The sequence below is a fragment of the Pezoporus flaviventris genome, unplaced genomic scaffold (genome assembly GCF_033815535.1).
Source record: "Pezoporus flaviventris isolate CSIRO_AGI_PZ_B2104156 unplaced genomic scaffold, CSIRO_AGI_Pfla_v1 ptg000001l, whole genome shotgun sequence".
Classification (NCBI taxonomy): domain Eukaryota; kingdom Metazoa; phylum Chordata; class Aves; order Psittaciformes; family Psittacidae; genus Pezoporus; species Pezoporus flaviventris.
This window is the reverse complement of record NW_026892549.1, coordinates 52706060-52726993: the sequence shown is the minus strand read 5'-3', so window position 1 is coordinate 52726993 and position 20934 is coordinate 52706060. Positions and strand designations below refer to the sequence as shown.

General features: G+C 39.1%; 1 protein-coding gene across 1 annotated transcript in view; it reads left to right on the top strand.

The window, feature by feature from the left end:
• Positions 1-652: 652 nt before the first annotated feature.
• The window catches only part of ITGAV (integrin subunit alpha V), a 47308-nt gene continuing 27026 nt past the window's right edge, over positions 653-20934 (top strand). Inside the window, exons 1-6 of the mRNA XM_061457934.1 lie at positions 653-1037; positions 5530-5657; positions 17201-17292; positions 17723-17837; positions 19155-19216; positions 20790-20835. Of these exons, the coding sequence (XP_061313918.1) occupies positions 874-1037; positions 5530-5657; positions 17201-17292; positions 17723-17837; positions 19155-19216; positions 20790-20835 (607 nt within the window). The 5' untranslated portion in view covers positions 653-873. The remainder of the gene's footprint in view (positions 1038-5529; positions 5658-17200; positions 17293-17722; positions 17838-19154; positions 19217-20789; positions 20836-20934) is intronic.

The window sequence follows — 20934 nt, the reverse complement described above, 5'->3', positions numbered from 1 at the left end:
AGAGAAAACAGGAAACTGGTACTCTGATATGTGATTCCTTAAGTGATGAAAAATGCCCCCCCCCCCCTTTTTTTTTTTCAGAAAAAAAAGGTCCTTGGGTTCTTTGAAGGAACAATTCATTAAAATGAAAACAGGCAATGTTAAAGGCACCTAGTTCAAAGTTTCAATATGCTACTTTGTATCTATTGAATTAAGCCAATTGTGTCAAAACTTCAGGAATACTTCATGCTGCGGGGCTCTGTGGGGACCGTGTGACTTTAAACTACTCCGTTTACTATTCCATTAATTTGAAAAACGATGGTTTTTTTCCTCAATGATGAGTCCACACTTATTTCACTCTTTTCACAACAGAGGTTGTTTCAAGACTTGGCAAGAAAGGCTTTACTGAGAAGGTTTTACCAAGGATGAAGTTTTAAGACGAACTATGCATACCGTCTCCTCTTCTTGCTTTTAGTGCTTCTCTGGCCTTGGGATCCAGCACAAACTGCTTAGGGCTCGGGTGCTTTCCCTCCCGTCCATCTGAACCGCAGCCGCCTGTGGCTCCAGTCGCAGCGGAGCGGGGTAGAGCCTCTCCCTGGCTGGGCACCGGCGCTCCTACAGCTAGACCCGGCCGTGCCAGCAGCAGGCAGTGAGGAAGGGCGAGAGTGAGTGGCGCTACAGCCTGGCCGGGCCCGGTGCGGCGCACGGCAAGTCCCGCCTCCGGCACCACATGATGCCGCTTCTCCTTCCTGCCTCTCCCGTCCCGCGCAGAAAAGGGACCTGGGCGTAGGGCGAGAGGAAGTGATTTCCCTCTCCGCGCCGCCGCCGATCGCGGGAAACGCGCGGCCCCTCCGTATCCTCCGTCACTTCGCTTCGTTCCTGCCGGGTGGGGCCATGGCGGGGCCGTGGCTGTGGCTGCGGCTGCTAGCACTGCTGGGCGGCGCGCTGGTCCCCGGCGGCGCCTTCAACCTGGACGTGGAGCGCCCGGCCGTGTACTCGGGTCCGCAGGGCAGCTACTTCGGCTTCGCCGTGGACTTCTTCGCTCCCGACCCGTCCTCGTAAGTGCCCGCCCTCTTCTGCCCACCGACGCGCTACCGGCCGGCCTCTGTCGGGGCTGCCGCTCCCCGGGAGTAGAGGGCCCTGGCCCTGCGGCTCCTTTCCTTCCTTTCTTCTATTCTCTCCTCTGGCGGGGTTGCTGCCGTCCCCGTGTCAGCGGCCGGGCTGCTCCCTTATAGCTCGCACGGCAGAGATGTCGCCTGGGCAGTTCTCGGAAGAGATTCGGAGCGGTTCATTGATGGGAGACGTTCGCTCGGGCCCCGTGCCGAACGCAGCTGATCAGCAGGCTGGAGCACCTCGGCTATGGAGACAGGCTGAGAAAGCTGGGCTTGTTTGGCCTGGAGAAGGCTCCCCTGGCTTCGGGGAGACCTTAGAGCAGCTCCTGGTTCCTGAAGGGGCCAACAAGAAACCGGGAGAGGGGCTTTTTACAGGGGCATGCAGTGACAGGACAAGGGAGAATGATTTTAAATTGACAGGGGGGAGACTTAGGTGATATATGAGGTAGAAGTTCTTCCCTGTGAGGGTGGTGAGGTGCTGGCACAGGGTGCCCAGAGAAGCTGTGGCTGCTCCATCCCTGGCAGTGTTCAAGGCCAAGTTGGACGGGGCTTGGAGCAGACTGGTCTAGTGGGAGGTGTCCCTGCCCGTAGCAGAGGGTTGGAAGTGGATGAGCTTTAAGGTCCCTTCCAACTCAAACCGTTCTGTGATTTCATGATACAGTTGTGATGATTTCATGAACGAGCTATGCTGAGCTGTGCCTGTCCCCTCTGGGCTAGCAGCTCCAGTGCCCGTGGTGGCCCACACAAAATGGGGTCTCTGTGGCAGGACCCTGGCACTGGTGTGCACAGCCACTGGCACTGCTGGGCAGAGCCACGCCACCCCCAGCTCAGCTCCATCTGCTCCCGGTCTGGAGTGGCTCTGCCTGCTGAGGCCCTCTCACTGGGAAGCAGGCTCCCTAACGTGGCACAAACTGCACTGCTAGGTTTTCTGAATAGCCTTACCAGTCCGTGGCTTATGCAGCTACCAGTGGTGATAAATAGCGTGTAGAAAGATGAAGGTATGGCATTTTGCTTCATTATATCTCATGGGCTTTGTCCCACTGAAATCTCAGAATTTCCTCTGTCCTCTTTTTTGACTGCTCTTTGCAGAAGTGCCTCGTATGGGTTGCATTGTGTCTGTGCAGGTCACGAAGCTGTTGCTGACTCTGGAAAAGAAGTTCCATGTAAACACTCTGCATCTGCTTTCTGAATATGTTCCCATTTCGTATTACATGACAACTGAGCAGAGGCTGGTGTATTTCAGACTTTTGAATAGTTGTGGCACTAACTTCAAAGTCATGGTGTTGCATAGTCTGCATTTCTCAAGTGTGGGCTACATTAAGATCCAGCTTTTGTCACTTTTCCCCCTCCTCTCCTATCTTAAAGCTGAAAAGGCTGCTAGCTTCTGTCATGCTGTGGGGAATTCTCTAAGTCATAAAACCTTATGAACAAATTTTATAGCTATTGAGCAAGCCTTTATGCAATATATCAGCCTAGCTTTATTTGCATTTCTTTATTGCCTACAATATTAGAAGTCATCCTGTCTTGACTTGCATGTGTTGCAACATCTTTCTGTGCTGTCTTAATCCTATTTAAGTCTTGGTACTTAAGAAAAATATTCTATTTGTGTCTCTCCCTTTATTTCTAAGCTGGCATGTGTGGCTGCAAAAAGTTATCAGGAGACTGGTAAATGTGGGTGGTAAACTTTCTTCCTTGCTTTCTGATAAGTACCTATGTGAAGTAACTGTAATTGGAATCACTGTTTGGAACCTTTCAATTATTTTTGTAATACCTAGTGATCTCAAAGTGCATGGCTGTAAAATAAAACACTGATGGCTTTTTTCTTTTAGTAACTTGGAACACTAGTGGTTTTCAGGCAGCATGGAAGACTCCTTTATGTCTTTGAAGGAATGTTTTTCTCTCTCTTTTTTTTTTTTTTTTTTTTTTTTTTTTGTGTAATTAGAAGTTACTGTGTATCTGCTAAGTGAACTCCTGGTGTTGCACCCCCTGGTGCTTAAATTTAAGCTCATAATTGGAACAAAGTAGCTTTGCAAATTTTACAGAAACAGGCTCTAATGGTATTAGGTGAAATTGTATTTGTCGCTTTTTCTCCATATGAGTACTAGAGATTGCGTGAATTTAGTTGAGCTAAAGCTACTTGGATTGACTAGCTTGATAACAAAGGAGAGTTACTAGTTCCTGAATGCTCAAGCAGCTGTTTCATAGTGTATTTTGACCTGCTGGATACCAAAATAAAGCATATTTAGGAGTCCAGTATTAAAGCCCTGCTCCAGTAGTCTTGTATCAGGGTGCTTATGTGATGCCTGGTAGAGGGCATATAATACAAAGTTGATGAACATAACCTTATAAAAACTAGAAAAGGTTTCTCATACATGACATGGTTTAAACGAATTGCATTTGACAGTCTGCCTTCCATTTTATAAGTACATGGAAATACCAGTTTATTGGCCCATGGCAAAGCACTGGTGAGTGATTATTGCTGTAAGCATGTTGACCGAAGCTGTCAATGCACTCCCAGTTTCATCTGCAGCATTGTGCCGCATCATGTGGAAGTGCACAATATCAAATCATAGCTGGTGTATTCCTATGGAAACAACAGTTTTCCCTCTGTTGCTCCTTTCACAAAACACGTGGACTAGAGGCAGCTTCTCTGTCTCTAATTTGTATGTTATTATAAGACCTACCACAATCTGTTCATTTGTTCTGTGATGAGAAAAATACTTGATTTTTTTTTTTTGCTTTGGGAGAAGCAGTGTCTAAACCTTTGTGGAGTCACATACTGATTTATTTGTTGGTAATCTTTTTAATAAACCTCATATCAAAGATTATTGTAAGAAAGTGTTAAAGTACATGATTAGAATAGGAATGATTTTTTTTTTTTTTTAACAAATATTTAGTTTGGGGGGCTTATCAAAAGCTAGTGATGTAAGAGTAAAGCGGAAGGCAAGCTACCACTTGTTTAATAGATTGCAATTATAATAATGACTGTGTTTTTTTACTTGGCATTATGATGCTTATTTTTAAGCATTTCTGTTATGCCCAGAGAGAACATTTTAAGTTGATTAAAGCATTTCAAATTCTTCTTGAAATCTTGAATGGCAACTAAGGAAGACAAATGGATTGCCAACTAACCTGGATTTTCTATTCAGGTTCACACCAGGAAATTTTTAAGCTTCTGAAAAATTGCATGGTTGAGAACTAGCTCTTCTGTTGGTCTGCTGATGAATTGAGCTTTGATGAGATACCACCTGTTTATACCAGATATTTACATGTTAAGAAATATAAACTTAGCTCTGTACTAAAGTGAAGTCTGGGAGATGACTGTGAAAACCAGAGCAAGTTTGGTAAGCCTGGATCTGCCTTCCTGTAAACATTCTCTTCAACCAGTCTTGCAGCTTGTTCAGCATTCAGCAATTTCAAAACTAAATAACCATAGTGCCTGATTGTAAGACTTGTGCTTACAAGCGAGTTTCTATCTTAAACAGTCTAAATGGAAGCAACAGAGCAGATGCTGATGAAGTATTTAGTTTTATATCTTCTCTATGTCTTTGTCTGTACTTCAAATTTACTACCCTCAGGAAAGTGCCGATGAGTCCAGTATATTTTGGAGGTGTCACAGTCCCTGGAAGATGTTAATAGCCTGTTGGAAGATGCTAGGAGCCTTGTTTGGTGTTTTTTCGGTCTGTTGCTTACTTGGCAACTTGTGAATTTTACCACCTCACAGGCATAATCTCTTCAACAGTTCCTGCTTGGAATGCATGTAACATATTAATATAAGCAGAGATTTATAAAAGCACAACAGATTTTAATAAGAGATGATTACTGTGTAATGAATTTCAGTAAAGATATATTAATGTACAAACCTGTGCTTGACCATCACTTGGGTACTTGGAGATTATTTTTAAAAGTGTTTGCCTAGTACTAGGCTGACTCACCAGTTTGTAGCTTCTGAGCTCAGAAGCACTGCTGTTTTGTTTATACATTGTTTCCATTTTTAACTGAGTTCCTTGAATTACTCTTATGCACAAAATTAACCAGAAACGATGCCAGACAATTACTTTTTTTACATTACAGAAATACATGATTTCCTGTTCCGCTGAGTACATATGTATATTTGAAAAGGAAAAAAAGAAAAATCCCGATTATAGAAGTGTTTATCTTGTTTTTAAATGTCATTTTAAGTAGGACAGAATAATTTATTTTTCTCTTATTTTGGTAAATGTTGGTGGGGTTTGTTTGTTTGGCAGCTTTTGCTTACAGAAAAAAAGGGCCCAAGTCCTGAATCCTAATACGAATTTCTCTGAAACTCAAAGTTCTTCTTGTCTGATTTAAAGTTGGCTGAGCAAGGCTTTTGATTTAGTAACTCTTCAGGTGTTTTAAAGTAACAACGTGTATGCCTTGGGTGTCGAAACTTTTGTTTTATTTCTTTTTACTGCAGGGTATTTCTTCTGGTGGGAGCTCCGAAAGCAAACACTACCCAGCACAACATTGTAGAAGGAGGCCAGGTGCTCAAATGTAACTGGAATTCCAACAGAAACTGCCAGCCGATTGTATTTGACTCCACAGGTAACATGTAGCTTGCTGTGAGGGGAGATGAGCTGTCTCTGCTCTAATCCTAGTGTGAGGGAGCAGAAGAAATTCAGAATCACATGGGATTTCTTTGTAGTTGATGTGAATACAGCCATTCTTGGACTAGCAACCTGTCAAGGTTTGGTGTTTGTTTTTCTTTTTTCTTTTTTCTCTCCTCTGTTTTAGAATTCTTTTGTCCTTGTTATGTGCTGAAAGCTTGAGTGAGCATATGTTATTTTTCTTTTGTTTTAATCTATTTATATTTCTCCTCTGTACTTCCCAGCAGTCCTAACACATTTAGCAACCTAATTCACAACAAACCATATGGGTGTTACTGCCTATTAAGAACATGTCATGTGAGGAAAGATATTATTTAATATCAACAAAAATGGTATAGGCAGAAGTACTCGGAAGTTTAATCTGAAACTGGGAGTATAAACTTCAAACTGTGGAAGTTTTTGCTAAATTTTTTTTTTTTTAAATTCTTCTCCTCATATAGCTTCATATTATTTGTGATAGCAGCAGTCAAGGTACCTCCGGTCAGAGGCATTACTTACCGATTTCTGAAGTATACTATAGCTGATCAGCAGCAATGCGGACTTTAAACACTTCACGCAGTCTTCATGCTCTTGTACACACAGTATTTTCCACAGACTGTGGCAAGTTGTATGAGAATGCATTGCATGTGCTTTTCTGCTCAAGCCACTTAGTGTTGAATCCTGTTTTCTACAGCATGTGGAAGGAAAAACCTTTCTGTGTCATGGGATTGGGTTAGCAAGACCTATGTGGCAGGGCACAGGAAACACCTGTGCTTTTAAGGTCTAGCTGGTTATATTTCATTGTTGCCTCCATTGGAATTTTGACTTAGCAATCTAAAGCCTGTTAGATTTATGTGGCCTTCTTAAATTGTGTACAATACAGTGGAGAAGCTCTTCTTTCAATTCGATTGTCAAAATATACCGCAAAATGCTGTGATTAGATTTCTGAAATCTGCATATATTTTTCTGAAACATGTTACAGTTGTCTTGCAAAATAAAAATAGTAGTATCTGACGGTAGTACATATAGAGGCTGATAAGTCATTATCAGTCTCTGTATTTCACTGTAGAGGAATGTTTCTGCCAGTTACTGAAGATCTCTAGTAAGCTGTGTCTCTGATTAATAATCACCACTAATGTAATTAATAGCCAAAAAACTTCTGGTAGGGAAAGACAAACCACATGGGTAGGTTCTAGATGCATCTTCATGTGGGAATTACAGTGCGTTTATCTGCTTATACTGTGAACATTTGCATTCCATATGCTAGGCAGAGTAGATAGATGCAGGGGACAGGCTGCTTTGCTGTTCATCTGTGCTTAGAGTATATGGTACAGTGAGTAATGGACTTGTTAACTGCTTGAAATTTAACAGTAAAACCAGCAGGTCATAATGGCTTAACAGGATTTTTCAGGCACGTTTTAACTCATTCTAGCTTTGTGGCAATGAATTGGGAAATAATGCATTTGTCAATTATTCTCTGGGTAAAAAGGGCATTGTGTTTCAGTATAATAAAATAATAAATGCACTAAGACAAAAGAAAATGTCTTTCTCTTTGTGCATAATAGAATGGTTGATTCCCTGTGTTATGATGACAGTGTCTTACTGCTAGCACAGTATAAACCCCCACCACTGCCTGCCCCTACCTCATAAGGAAACAAGGGTTAGGGACAACTTGTGATTCATGTTGCAGGAAATGGAAAGCACATTTGACCACTGATTTTTGGTGCTAATGTGGAGGTGCTTTTGGTAGATGATTAGACGCAGCCTCTAAAAGAATTCAGGTTCATCCATCACTGCTTCAACATTTATCCAATATGATGTGTTCCTCCAGAGGTATTGCTTATCTTTGCAGTACAAGGCAGATTTTTATATCATCCCTCACTCCTTCCCTCTGATTATTTAACTGTTTTGTTAATGGAAAAAGCAGCACAGGTTCTGTGCAATTAATTAGATGTATTCTTCAGAGTTCTTTTCTAACTGTGTACAACTAGTGAGAAATCTGACCTGGGAAAATGAGGACATTTGTACCTGTGGCTTTTCTCTGTTTACCTGTTGATGCCAAACTCCATATGTGGAGTTGCAAACTTATAACTACTAGAAGGCATGCCCCTATTCCTCCTCCTGCTTCCCCATGTCAGACAGCATAGCTGGCAGCTCCCAGACAAGGGCAAGCCACTGCACCTTCCACACTGTGTGTGTGAGGAAAAGGCCGCATTTCTGTGTTGTAAACATAGCAAGGGAAAGTTCTGACTCTGTGAGGTTGTCTTTGCTTGTCTCATGATTGTATCACAAAATAAATGCAAGAGTAGGGTTTTACAGAGGTCCAGCAAGCAAGATTTTTTATTCTTTCGCAATTATTTTTTCTTCTTAAAAATTACTTGTTTGTTTTTTTTTAGTTAAGCTTTCCTCCAGCTTTACGGGTCCTTTTCTCCATCTGTACAAAGGCTATGCTAAGCTCAGCTGCATGGTAGTGGCTGTACAGAATTGGGTCTTATTTTCAAACACTTGCTTTTGGCTTCAGTATCATATTAGCACAGATACATGGTCATATATGTGAGACAAATGCAACAGCTATTATGTAGCCATACTAGCTGCTTTGTATTAATCTTTGGAGGAGTTATTCAAGCCCTTACCTTATACCAGCATTGCTTGTTACTTGCATTTACTCTCACCTCAGCTCCTCTGGAGGAAAGAAATATTAAGCTGATATTTCTTGTAGTACCAAATTTACTTTGTTTATTCTTTCCTGTGCATAACAACTTGGCTCTTTCAGAAAAGAAGCTGGGCAATAGAAGTTCATTCATGGAATTTGAAGCTTTCATGCTGAAAATATGTATTGCCCTTCTCACCAGCCTGTAACACACAAAAAAAATACCCTTGCAAGACCATATAGTACAATTTTTAAACTGATGGCTGAAAGTGTTCTTTTACTGTTCCTGCACAACATATTTTCTCAATTAAAACAGCAGTATATTTGTGAAGGGGAATAGGGATCTCCCCTTGTCCTACATCTCCCAGCACAGTGGTTACACTCATGTAAAAATACACTAGAAAATAATCTGTAGAGATGTCTGCATGTGTGTGTTTCTGTGTACATTATACTGCTTTTGACATTGTGGTATACATGGTGGCTTTGGAAGGCAAAATGTTTATACCGCACATTAACAATTCCCAAATGTAAAGATGCTTCGCTGTGGGGCTTCTGAGCATTTTAGCATTGCAATCAGTTGGATTTGATTTAACATGGTTATGACTATGTGAAAATTGCCAAACAAACGTGTGATAGTAAATGCCCTCAAATTCAGGGGTGCATATAGCTGTACTGGATGTGTTTGTATGGCTATGGCCAGAAAGTTAGAATAAAAATATTTTTTTAAAGGCTTTCAAGTATCAGTAGGCATGTATTTCAGGCTAGCTTTTGCACTTAGAAGCACATGAACTTAAAAAGGAATCAACTGCAGAGCAAGCTTGCTCACATGCATGCTTTTGTTGATTCTGTTGCAAAACTGAAATATGAAGCAGTCCTTTTATCTGCAGTTATCCTGCAACTGTAGATAGAAATAGAGCTGAATTAAAAATGTTGTGTAAGCACTGAACTTTTTTTTTTTCTTATTCCTGTTTATCTAGTTAATTCAATAGCTGAACGTGCTACTGTAACAAAACTAAAAGTTCTGGTATTTGACTTCTTACTACAATTGCCACAGCATCCCCACAATTCCAGTGAAACTGTTATGTAAAATACTTTGGATTTTTTTCTCTCTCAGTTAACTGTCAGAGTTTCAGAATGTCCAGGAGGCTCTATTTTTTTCAGGACAAGCATGGGGAAGAATTTTTTATTTGCCAGATAGTATATTCTTCAAGGTTGTCATAAGCATAAACAAGATCAGTAATCCTTTCCTTTGCAAGATGTTTTACATTTCATATTCAAACTACCAAAATCCACGAGTTACAGGTCAAGGTGGGTAAGTATTTGTATTCACTTGTCTCCATTCTTCACACCAGATAATTTTGTGACTGAAAATTTACTTTTGTTTTTGTGTGCTTTAATCCATAGCAATAGGGGAATGTTCTGAATCTTATAAAGAAGAAACAATCTGGGAAAGCAAATGGTGGAAAAAACTGCTCTTACAGCTTGCTGAGCCCTAGTACTGCTCTGTCTATGCAACTGACTGGAGAGGTGGTTCCTCCTTTTGAAAGCCTAACAGTTGGCTTCATCTGCCAGCTGCCTAGGAGCTTTTTCCAGGAAAAAGATATTTCTTGTGGGAAAAAACTGTAAAAGGAGTGCTCTTAATATAGCAGAACGTTTTCTGTTTCTGATCAGTTTTGAGACAAAGGTCCAAACCCATTTGTTTTAAAGACACATCTCTCTCCCTTTTTTCCTTTTTCCTTTTCTCTCCCTTTTCTCCTTTCACAGCCTTCACAGACTAGCACAGCAAAGCTCAATATTATTGAAAGTATTTCCACAATCTTGCTCAGGGAATAGATTATTGAAGAGTTAAAGGTTGTTTTGTGAGTTATATTTGTTTTGCGTAGTTGTCCATTTTTTGTATATGCAATTAAATGTGTCTTTATGTACAAGAGAAGGATCAAAAGCTCACTGAGCTAGACAACAAAACCAGTGAGCAGAGCGGTTGTCAAATGTGCTTTTTAGGTGCTTTATTGTTTTATGTATTTTATAGTTTGGCATACATGGAATAGCAGCTAATTGTCTGACATATAGATAAATATCTTCATTATTTGGCCATGGAATTTTAGAGAACAGGATCACTGTGAATTTTCATTCTGACAAAAACCCAAAAAATTCTTCAGAGACCTATCTAATCAGTTGGAGTTAATCAGAGTGTACATATGTGAGCAATATGCAGCAAATAAATATAAACCAACTGAATTTTCTATGTGCTTGTTTTCCAAAAGGAAACAGTCTTCATCATTATTCATACTATTTTACTCTTCATCTTTGGGGTCCTAGTTCTTCCTTGGTCAAGAAAAGTGGGAATTGTGTTGGTAGACATAGCATACCTTCATGGCTTTTCATAAAAATGTAACAAACCCAGTTTTGTGATGGTGAAGTTTCTCTTGCAGAAACCTGCCAGTTTTACAAAGAAAACTTTGATCTAGAACCGTACCTGCTCCAGCATAGAATGCTTGAAAGCATAGCTCTTTGTCAGCGTCGAAAAATGTAGTACTGAGAGTGTTTAAAGAGCTCCTGCACTTAGAATACTCTGATGAAATGCAGACAGCTCTATGAACTGTTACAAAGGAAAAGATGCTCATAAAACAACTTTGAATTTCTATGCTAATGAGTTGCAGATTTTGGGTTTAGCACAGGAAGATCTGCTTGGTCAGGCAATGTATTGTTTTGCTCTTCTGAGACATGCAGTAAAATCCATTGATGCATTGCTCAATTATCAGTACTGCTTTTGGAAACAGCTTTCCCTACTGCTTTCATTCTCTGTTTCAGGTATCAAAATTCAGGATTGAGGAAACTTACAGAAGCTGTTGTATACTATACACTAACAGCATCTCAAACGTTTTTAACTCTGTGGTGTGTTTTTATTGCATTGGAAAAGAATTCGTTGTAGCCCCTTGTTGTAGAAGGTTTTATCACTTTGATAGTTGTACTGTCCTTCCTCTCCCCGCACCATGTGTTTTGATGCACCAGAGTAATTTAAGAGAACTGTTTTGTTCTTAAATATTTTTAGATGAAATTCTAAGACTGGTTATTTTGATCTGTGCTAAAAAAAAGAGAAAGAAGCTTTGAAAAGGAAAATATTTATAAAAACCTCTCCTGATTCCTCCTTATGTTTCCCCTTATGGTGAGATTTGTCTCCCCACCCATCCCGAAGTGGGTGATTCTAGACAATAGGAGGCTTTGTCTGGAAGCCTAAACCACCAGTTTGGTATGGCTGTATCTATCTGTGACCTATTTAGTTTGAACTGGGTGTTTTAACAGCCTTGCACAGCTTTGTGCTGTAGCATTGTGCAGCATAAGATTTGCCAATGTTGGGAAGTTATGACTGGAGTGGGTGTCACAGGCTTATATTTGTCTCTTGAAGATTTTCATCATTTGTGCAAATGAGGCAGTTACTCTATCCTTTCCACTTTCATAAGTAAGGAGATGGATAAGGAAGTGTGGCATAGGTTGGTATTTTGTGAAAATATGCTGCTTTCTTTTTAGATGATCGTTTTATTGGTATTAGGGTGCAATCTGTATGGGGATTTCAATCTCAAAGGCTATTCATTTAGTCAACAATAAGGCAATAAATCTTGTAAAGACCATTCATTCATTTGTAGTAAGATGATTTGATATTTATCTTGCTAAATCTATCATTACCTCAGTCTCACTGTATTTGGTTGTTTTCTTTATCATGTGTACTGTAACTGAAGTCTGCTTTGGACTCTGGCTATGGCTCCGAATACAAAAGAGGGCAGCGGAATGTATGAAACCTCCTCTGCATGTTGTTATAGCTGACAGTGGAAAAATGTTCATGCTTTTGTGATTAGGTATCGTCCTGCATGGATACTCTTGGCTCTGCGTGTGTGTGGCTGGATCTCAACTGTATGACTAGTTGGAAAAAAAAAAGTCTTGTATTAGGCAAAAGGAAAAGATGCTTTTGTTCCAGCACCACCCAGGGAAAAAAGCAGGATTCATACCTCCTAAGAGGGAAGGGCAATAGTGGGAAGTTCTGTATTTCTGTCCCCCTGAGTCATTAACAAAACACTGTGGCTAAACCAAGATTGCTAAACAGCATTGGGAGTTTCAAGTAAAGATAAGCTTGTACTCACTCCCTATTGCCCCATTAACTAAAGCTGAGATTTTGGATGGGAGATACCTTCATACTATGTAAGTTTCTCATATTTTGGAAACAGGGCTCTTATATTTTGTTTTTCTTTTGGCTAGCTGCATGAAGTTTTCATTTACCTAAAAGGCTCAACATTACTTTTCATTGTCTTTTCAATTGGCAAAGTTACAGAGAGATTTATTTTAATGGAAATTCCATGACTGTTTAAATTTTACGACCTCCTAAGTATTCATAGCATGATGACACTGAACCAGGCTTCATCAGCTTCATCAGCCTCATGGCTCATGTTTATCTCAGTTAAGTGATAATAAAGCACTCAAGATCAGGGGCAAATGTTCAGGTTTTTCATTAGGATGCAAACAGGCAGGAAGTTACAATTTACTCATCTGCAGTAATTTCGTAACAACACCATTGTTTCTGTGATAACATCTACATTGGAAAAAAAAAAAACTGTCAAAGCTGACAGACAAAAAATCCAGCACTGAAAGAACTTTTTGATCTTTTTGTTTTACTTGGAAAATGGCTTAGACTATTTTTTCCCTTTTCTACAATTTATCCCCAGCATCTCTCCACATTAGTTTCAATTTATAAATTTTAAGTTCTTTGTAACACAGTAAAGTGATAATGTTTTTGTTTTTTTTTTTTTGTCCAACAGCAACAACACACCTATGTAATGGCTTTTTAAAGCAATTCCTGCCTTGATAACCCCATTACCCCACCTGGAAAGTACTTGGTGAGACAAAGCGCTGTTGACTTGGCGTGTCAGCCTTTTTTCCCTGATGAAAAGATTATATAAAATCATCATGTGATGTCTACTACAGTGAGAAAGACCAAAAGAAAAACCATGGCATTAGCTGTCTTTTCAGATATAAAGTAATACCCTGTGGTCAAATGACATAATCCTGGAATTAATGATCCATCAAGTACAAGGCCCTGTAGTAGCTGCATTTTCGTCCAACACATAGCACTCTGTAAAAATTCTGAACATTTTCTTGAGTATAGTCAGGTCATAGTTTGTATTGCCTAGTTATATTTGTTAAAATGCCTTTTAAAAATAATAGAATCATAAAATGTTTTTTACTGTATGTAAAACTTCATTTTACCAAGGAAGTATCCCACATACTTGTATAGCAGTGTTAGTCTCACTAGCTTCCCTTAAGGATAAGAGTCAAGTAATCATAGAATCATAGAATGGTTTATGTTGGAAGGGACTTCAAAGCTCAACTAGTTCCAACCCCCTGCCATGGGCAAGGGCAAGGGCACCTCCCACTAGACCAGGTTGCTCTCTGGGCAGCCTGTGCCAGGGCCTCAATACCCTCATAATAAAGAATTTCTTCTTCCTATCTCAGCCTCCCTTCTGTCAGTTCAAAGCTGTTCCCCCTTGTTCTGTCCCTACAGGCCCTTGTGAAAAGTCCCTCTCCAGATTTCTTGAGGCACTGGAAGCTGCTCTAAGGTCTTCCTGAAGCCTTTTCTTCTCCAGGATGAACAAGCCCAGCTCTCTCAGCCTGTCTCCATAGCATAAGTGCTCCAGTCCTCAAAGCATCTTTGTGGCTTCCTCTGGACTGATTCCAACAGGTCCACATCCCTCTTGTGTTGGGGCCCCAGAGCTGAATCACAGTACTGCAGGTGGGGGTCTCATGTGAGTGGAGTACAGGGGTAGAATCACGCCCTTTAACGTGCTGGTCACGCTCCTTTTGATGCAGCCCAGCACACAGTTGGCTTTCTGGGCTGCCGGTGCACACTGGCAGCTCATGGTAAGCTTGTCAACCAACCCCGTAAGTCATTCTCCTCAGGGCTGCATACATCATTGCTTTAAAGACATTTCTAAGGTATTCTTGAGACACTCTGAATTTTAGAAATACAAGAAAACCAGCAGTGGCTTTTAGAACTGTTATAATAGTAAGGCTTACATATAATACATCAAAATATTGGTCTGCATTTATAAATCCCTATATGTTTGAATACTACCTGCATTACCATTTGCTTTGTTTAATGTAGGTACTGTTTTTAAAGGGTAGGGGTAACACACGTTTTTTTAACTACCAATGAAAAGTTATACCATGCTAAAATAATAAGTTAGGCCCTTTACTTACACTAAAACACAGATGCTGAACTCAGTCTTGTATCTTCCTGTGACAGATCTAAAGAATAGTTAAACCGTGTTATTTAACACTAATTTGCTTCAATGAAGGCTTGCATTTGAGTGTTCTTTAAGTTTGTTTTCCCCATTCAGGAACAGAAAGCCAAATGGTTTCTCACTTAATGCAAGGGGATATTTGATGATAAGGTGTTTTCCAGATTTCCTCATGAAATTAGTTTTTCTCCTAGATCTGAGGGAAAGTCTTATAGTCCATTTACACAGTGTTTTCCTGGGAAGAATTTTGAATGAGTGTGAGTAAATAAAGGTTACTTTTTAAAGAAAGAGTTAGCATCGAATTTGGCCTGTATTTAGCGTTTGCAATTTTTTTATCCAAAAAGCCTGTTTCTAATGTATGTACTTTTCTATTTTATCTAGTTTTTGTGTCTTCATGCATTTTCCTGTGCTACAACAGTTTGAAGCTGATCAGCAACTCCCTAACTAATTTCCTTAACATCTGTGATAAAATCAGATTGCTAATAATGTCGAGCGGCTGCTTACCTGTTATTGTAGCAAAACTATTCCTTCTACTCGCTGGCTGTTGTTTAAACTTGCATGGGAAGTTTACATCCTAGACATTTTTAGTGTACCTAGCACAACAGGATTCTGCTTTATCCTATAAAACTGCTATATTACATTTCAATTTAGTCATAAATATATAGCATTGTATAAGTTTCCATGAGTAGAGAAAGGTGTAAAATGCCATGCCATAACCATTATCAGATTTTCTGTTATTTAAGGTTTTTTTTTGGCAGGTAAAACTGAGAGATTTCTTTATATTCAAGAGTAGCTAGACAAACAGAGGATGTAAGCCAAATCTGTCTTTCTAGGCAGCATAGCCTTGGATGTGGTTACTAGCAGAATAAACCAATTTTAAGTCCCTGATGCTGCCAAAAAAGACACTGCTCCCATCCATATGTTTCTGTCTTCTCCCCAGGAGGTTACAGCACTACTTCCCTCCCTATGCAGTTATCTAGGTTGGTCTCTGATTCAGCAGATTTTATTTTTTTTTTTTTAATGGGTACCTTATTAGGTGGTTCATGTTGGGACTAAATGAACAGAAGGCAGTAGTGCCAATACAGAGACTTCCTGCAGGAACCTGTGGACATTAGCAAATGGGAACTGCTGCCCCTTTTGGTGGCAGCTTCATCTGAAACTCAGTCATGTAACTGCATTCTTTGAGCAATACTGTCCTTGTGTGGATTTTCGTGAATTAAAGGTGAAGAAGGGAAAAGATATCAATAAACCACACATTTTAGAAGTGTGCTAAAGACAAATCCCTATTTGGAATACATCTTTATCTGGTTTTGGTTTTCTGTACCATGAGAAGGTGACATGCAGGTCTCCAGACTACATTTCTGTCTGTGCAAAGGTGATAGTACAAATGTTCAAACGTACATAAATCTATGCAGATGTGCTAATCATCAGGCCTTTGTATTTAGCAGGTGTTCAATAAGAGAGTGGGGGAGGAGGGTGTATGACAGTAGGAAGTGGGTTTTTTAGTTACCTTTAATAAAATTATAAGAAAACATGGTAGTTCTTTGTGAAGCTATGCACTTGGCATTCATTTCCACGTTCTAATCTAAAAGCAAAAAACAGTCTGTATACTTGCTCGTCTCTACAGATTAGAATCACTTTTGTTGTCTTTTTCATGGGATTTTCCTTATGGAAGTAACATTCTTTACAGGGTGTAAGACAAGCAAGGAAGTTTCGATTCAAGTGGTCACAAGTCTGACTCACAGGGTTTGGGGATTCTCCACAGCAGTTTGTGGAACTGATGTATGACGGTTGTCTTTGTTGACTCCTTTATCTTTAGGCACCATAAACCAGCCATTTAGATGACTTCTTTTAAAACAGATGTTTTGCAGAGTGTTCTATCCATTTTCTCATTCTCTCACCTCGCAAAGTTTCCAGTGTTGGTCCAGTGGAAGTACATAAGAGACATTAAATAATTTGAAGACTTTTAACATTCATACTTGCAGGAATGCCACTCATTAAGTTGTTTCTACTAACCTTGATCACTGAACAGTTCACATAAAAACATCAGGGCAAATTATCCCTTATTTAACTTATTCAGCTATATGAAAAACTCTCTAACCTTTTTGTTACTGAAGAGTCTTTCGCTTTACTGGTAGTTTTTAAGAATGCTGGCTGCTGTTCTTTGTACACTTCAGTGACATTCAGAATAGAAATTAACACTTGGTAGAATAACAGAAGAATTTCTGTTCTGATTCTAGCCGAAGGTAAATTTACATAATTTAATTAGGGCAATATTTCTTCCAGAATCCTTAGTCCTAACTTAGCTTTGGCACTGATTCTTGAGCAGTGCTGTAATCTGACTTGAAAGTCAAATATCTCCAGTATGAGGTATTTACTGTGTCATTGTCAAAGATGCCATAAACTTGGCGTTCTCACAACAAATCAGTAACGTGCTACTGCTTCATATGTAAAAAGAGCTGCATTTGGCCCAAGATGTAAAAATGAGTAATAGATATTTTTAAAGCCTGTGAAATCATTCTTCTGTTTTTTCTTTTTTTTTTTTTTTTTTTTTTTTATTTTTAGGCAACAGAGATTTTGCTCCTGATGATCCACTAGAATTTAAGTCTCATCAGTGGTTTGGAGCCTCTGTGAGATCCAAAACTGATAAAATTCTGGTAGGTTGATGCCCCTGAAATGCCCCAGTTCTGGAATACTGTAATGGAAAAAAAATGTGAGAAGATCCAGATAACTCAGAATGTAACTAAAATCCCACTAATCAGCATGACTTGTCTTTTTCAGAATTTATTGGCTAGCCTTTTCTGAACTTTGTATAAACAAAGATTGTAGCGATTTTGTCTGGTTTTGAGGAAAGCAGTAGAATTAGTTTGCTGACGTTAGAATGTGTTCTAAATTCTTCATGAACTCTTTCCAGTTGTTGCTTTAACAATATATTGTTTCTGAAATTCTTGTGATAGATCAGCTATTTCTAAAGATACAAACCAGTGATACGTCTGCCCCAGCGCTGATAGTATAAATTGGATATTAGTCTGTACCCCTAGCATTTTGAAGAGGAGTTTTTCTTCACTGCTGTGTGCTCTTCCTTAGGCCTGTGCTCCACTGTACCACTGGAGAACTGAAACAAAACAAGAGAGAGAGCCCGTAGGAACTTGTTACCTGCTTGCTGGATCTAAATCTGTGGAATATGCACCCTGCAGGTCAAGTAAGTGTAGACACCTTCTGTTGCTTTTGTGTTTGAAATTTTTCTTGTGTTATATCTTGTGTACATTTGAAGTGGGATGTTTTACACGTATTTCCCCCTTCCATGTGCAGCCTCGTAGAAATTAGAAGAAAATCTAAGATACATCCAGACATCTGGATTCTCCTCCAGTTGTTGCTCAGGATGCAGACCTTGATTCTCTACTGTAGGTTAGAGGAAAATCTTAGATCCAAGTATCACTGGGATTGAGAATTTCAGTTTTTTTAAGGACCAATTCTGTAGTAATCACTTGAGCAATATTATGTAGCAAGTGCTTATTCAAAGACCAGCTGTAGAATTTTCTGAAGCTTAATTGTTGTTATTCAAGTAACTTGAAGAGAAAGCTCATTTTAGAAGCCAAGGTTTTGCACAAGTAAGTTCTGATTCCCATGTATGCATACATACGTAGCAATGCATTGTTTTAATTATATTCATTGTTGAACATTTGACTTTTTATTTTCCAGAAGCTTTGCATCCCTATCATGTAGTTGAGTTGGTAGCTTATTCAGACACTTACAACCTTTTTTAAAATATGGAAGTCTAAAAGATACATTTTTAAAAAATTTTTTTTTCTTATTTGCTGAAGATCATTGGTGAACAGCAGGAATGAAAGCCAGTGTGGTCCAACATAAAAATAAGTTAAACAAGCATATATTAAACTAAATCATGCTAGTTAAGTAGTTACACTTCCAGATAATGGGGCCTCAACATTTCTGCTCTGGAGTTGTATATTCATAAGATTAACTCCGCCGTAACAGTTCTTGCTGGGATCAGTCTTAGCATGTAGAGATGTTCAGCCAGGTATTCTTTGTTGTTGTTGTTGTTGTTTGTTTTTGTTTTAAGCCAATACTTGAAGCAACTTACCATTATGTACCTTTCAGACTTTCATTCCATACCAAAAGAAAAACTTACTCCCTATTTTCCAGATACCTTTTTTTCCTGAATACAAATAGGAAATATTTTTCCCCAAAACTTTTGAAAATTAAATACAAAGGAATATGGAGTTGCAGTTTACTTTGATTGTGTTAGGCTAGGATGTATGTCAATGTTATGTATACACCAGGCCAACCCTAAAATTGACACAGCATTTGGTTGTGAATTGTTAATAAAGCAAAAATATGGATTTAGGAGAAAAAAAAAAATTCTAAGGTTCAAGTTCAGGAGTGCAAGGCTACTTTGGAAGATGCACTGGGAAGTATCCACAGAATCATCTGATCTAGTACTAAAAATATTTATTCTGTTCATTTTTCTCTCTCTTTTTTCTATCCATCCTGTTTGTAGCCACTATTGATGCTGATGGACAGGGATTTTGTCAAGGTGGATTTAGTATTGACTTTACAAAGGTATGTGATATTTTTCATCAATTCCTACAAGTCAGCAGACAGTTACAAGTTAACAACCACATACAAACAAAGCTATGACAAAACTAAATGTGAACTACCGTTCCTGGGGGAAAGAACCATGACCAAATTCATTCTTTTAAATAAGCAAAAGAATTTCAACCCACTCAGATATTATGAACTGGTTTCTCCCTACATCTTCACAGCAGCACACTTCCACTTCTTGTAGGAATCATATCCTGAACAAATAATCCACTATAAACCTTTGTTGCAGCTAGTCCTCAAATGAAATAATCTGTAATAGTCAGGCTTTTGAGACACTTGTTTTGAAGGGATTGGTGCATAGCTAGTGTATTTCCTGAGGAAGAATAACTTACTGCTAAAAGGGAACTACTAAACAGTGTTCTTGTGAATTTTGTTTCGTTTTTCTCATCAGGGAGCAGATAGAGTGTTGGTTTTTTTTTTTGCTGTCTTAGTTTTCGTACTTTTATGTTCTCCCTGCCTTCTATAGATCTTTTATTTTTTCTTTTAAATTCACAATTACTTTTTAAATTCAAGCATGTTAAAACTGTGCACAAATCTGAGCGCTAACTGTAGTTTTTTATATTGTATAGTTAAATTGTTTAGCATAGTCTGGACATGTTAAGACCACACAAGTCCTATTTGTGATCTGAAAGTTTTTTGAGTTCTTCACACCTCATAATGTCTTATTGTGTCATATCCCTTCACTGTTAGCCCAAGGACACTCTTGTTTTCCTCCAGAGGAAAGTGTGCAAAGTGCAGTGTAGGACTGTGTCTATTTTGCATACACCTCTCAGCCTTACTGTGCAGACTCCAGTCCCAGTTAAAACCAGCCTTGGGCTCTAATCCAAAACCAGCTGAGTGGGCAAGCCTGGGTATAAGGTACCTCCAAATCTCTGACCTAGATTCTTTTAGTGGTGAATATAGGAGTTTTTAAGATTAAAACCTGAATAAGTGGCTTAATTATGCAGCAAAGCTTATGATCCACTTCAGTACTTAACAAATTCCCAGCACTGGAACAGCTAATCTGGTTGAAGTTTCATAAAATGGTTTGTGGATTGCTGTTGTACTAAGGAATATGGACTGAGGGAAATTACATTACAGTTTTTCTGAATTAAACTTTTTTAAAGATATGTTACAGAATGTGGCAGGGGCAGAAGATGAAATTAGGTTTTTGTACTAACCTAAAAACATGTTGTTGTTATTATCTTGTAACATTCCTAACATTTCTCCTAATTGTATTTCTGTTGTCTTAAGATATATGTTGGAGGAAGGGTCTATTGCAATATAAGCAGAATTCTGCCTAGAACTTTAAATGGGTGAAATAGAGAAGCAAGTCACTGAAGGCATATTTTTTTTAATCTCAGTATTTTACAAGATGCATTTTCAATGAATCATTACTTAAAAAAGTAAAACGTATTGGGGTCAGTGAAGCTACACTGATACACATGCATGGGATTACTTCCCATAAACATTACTTCCCGTAAGACATGTTCTCATGTCTTTATGCTTCATGTGTTTTCTTTTTTCTTTTTCTTTCTCCCTGCCCTCCAAGGGAGACAGAGTGCTGCTTGGAGGACCTGGAAGTTTTTACTGGCAAGGTGAGATACATCATTTAAGTCAGAGAAGTTGACTATTTGATTTTAGTCTTTAGCCTCTTGGTCATTTGTATCTGCACTCCTCCAAACACTGTCAGTCTT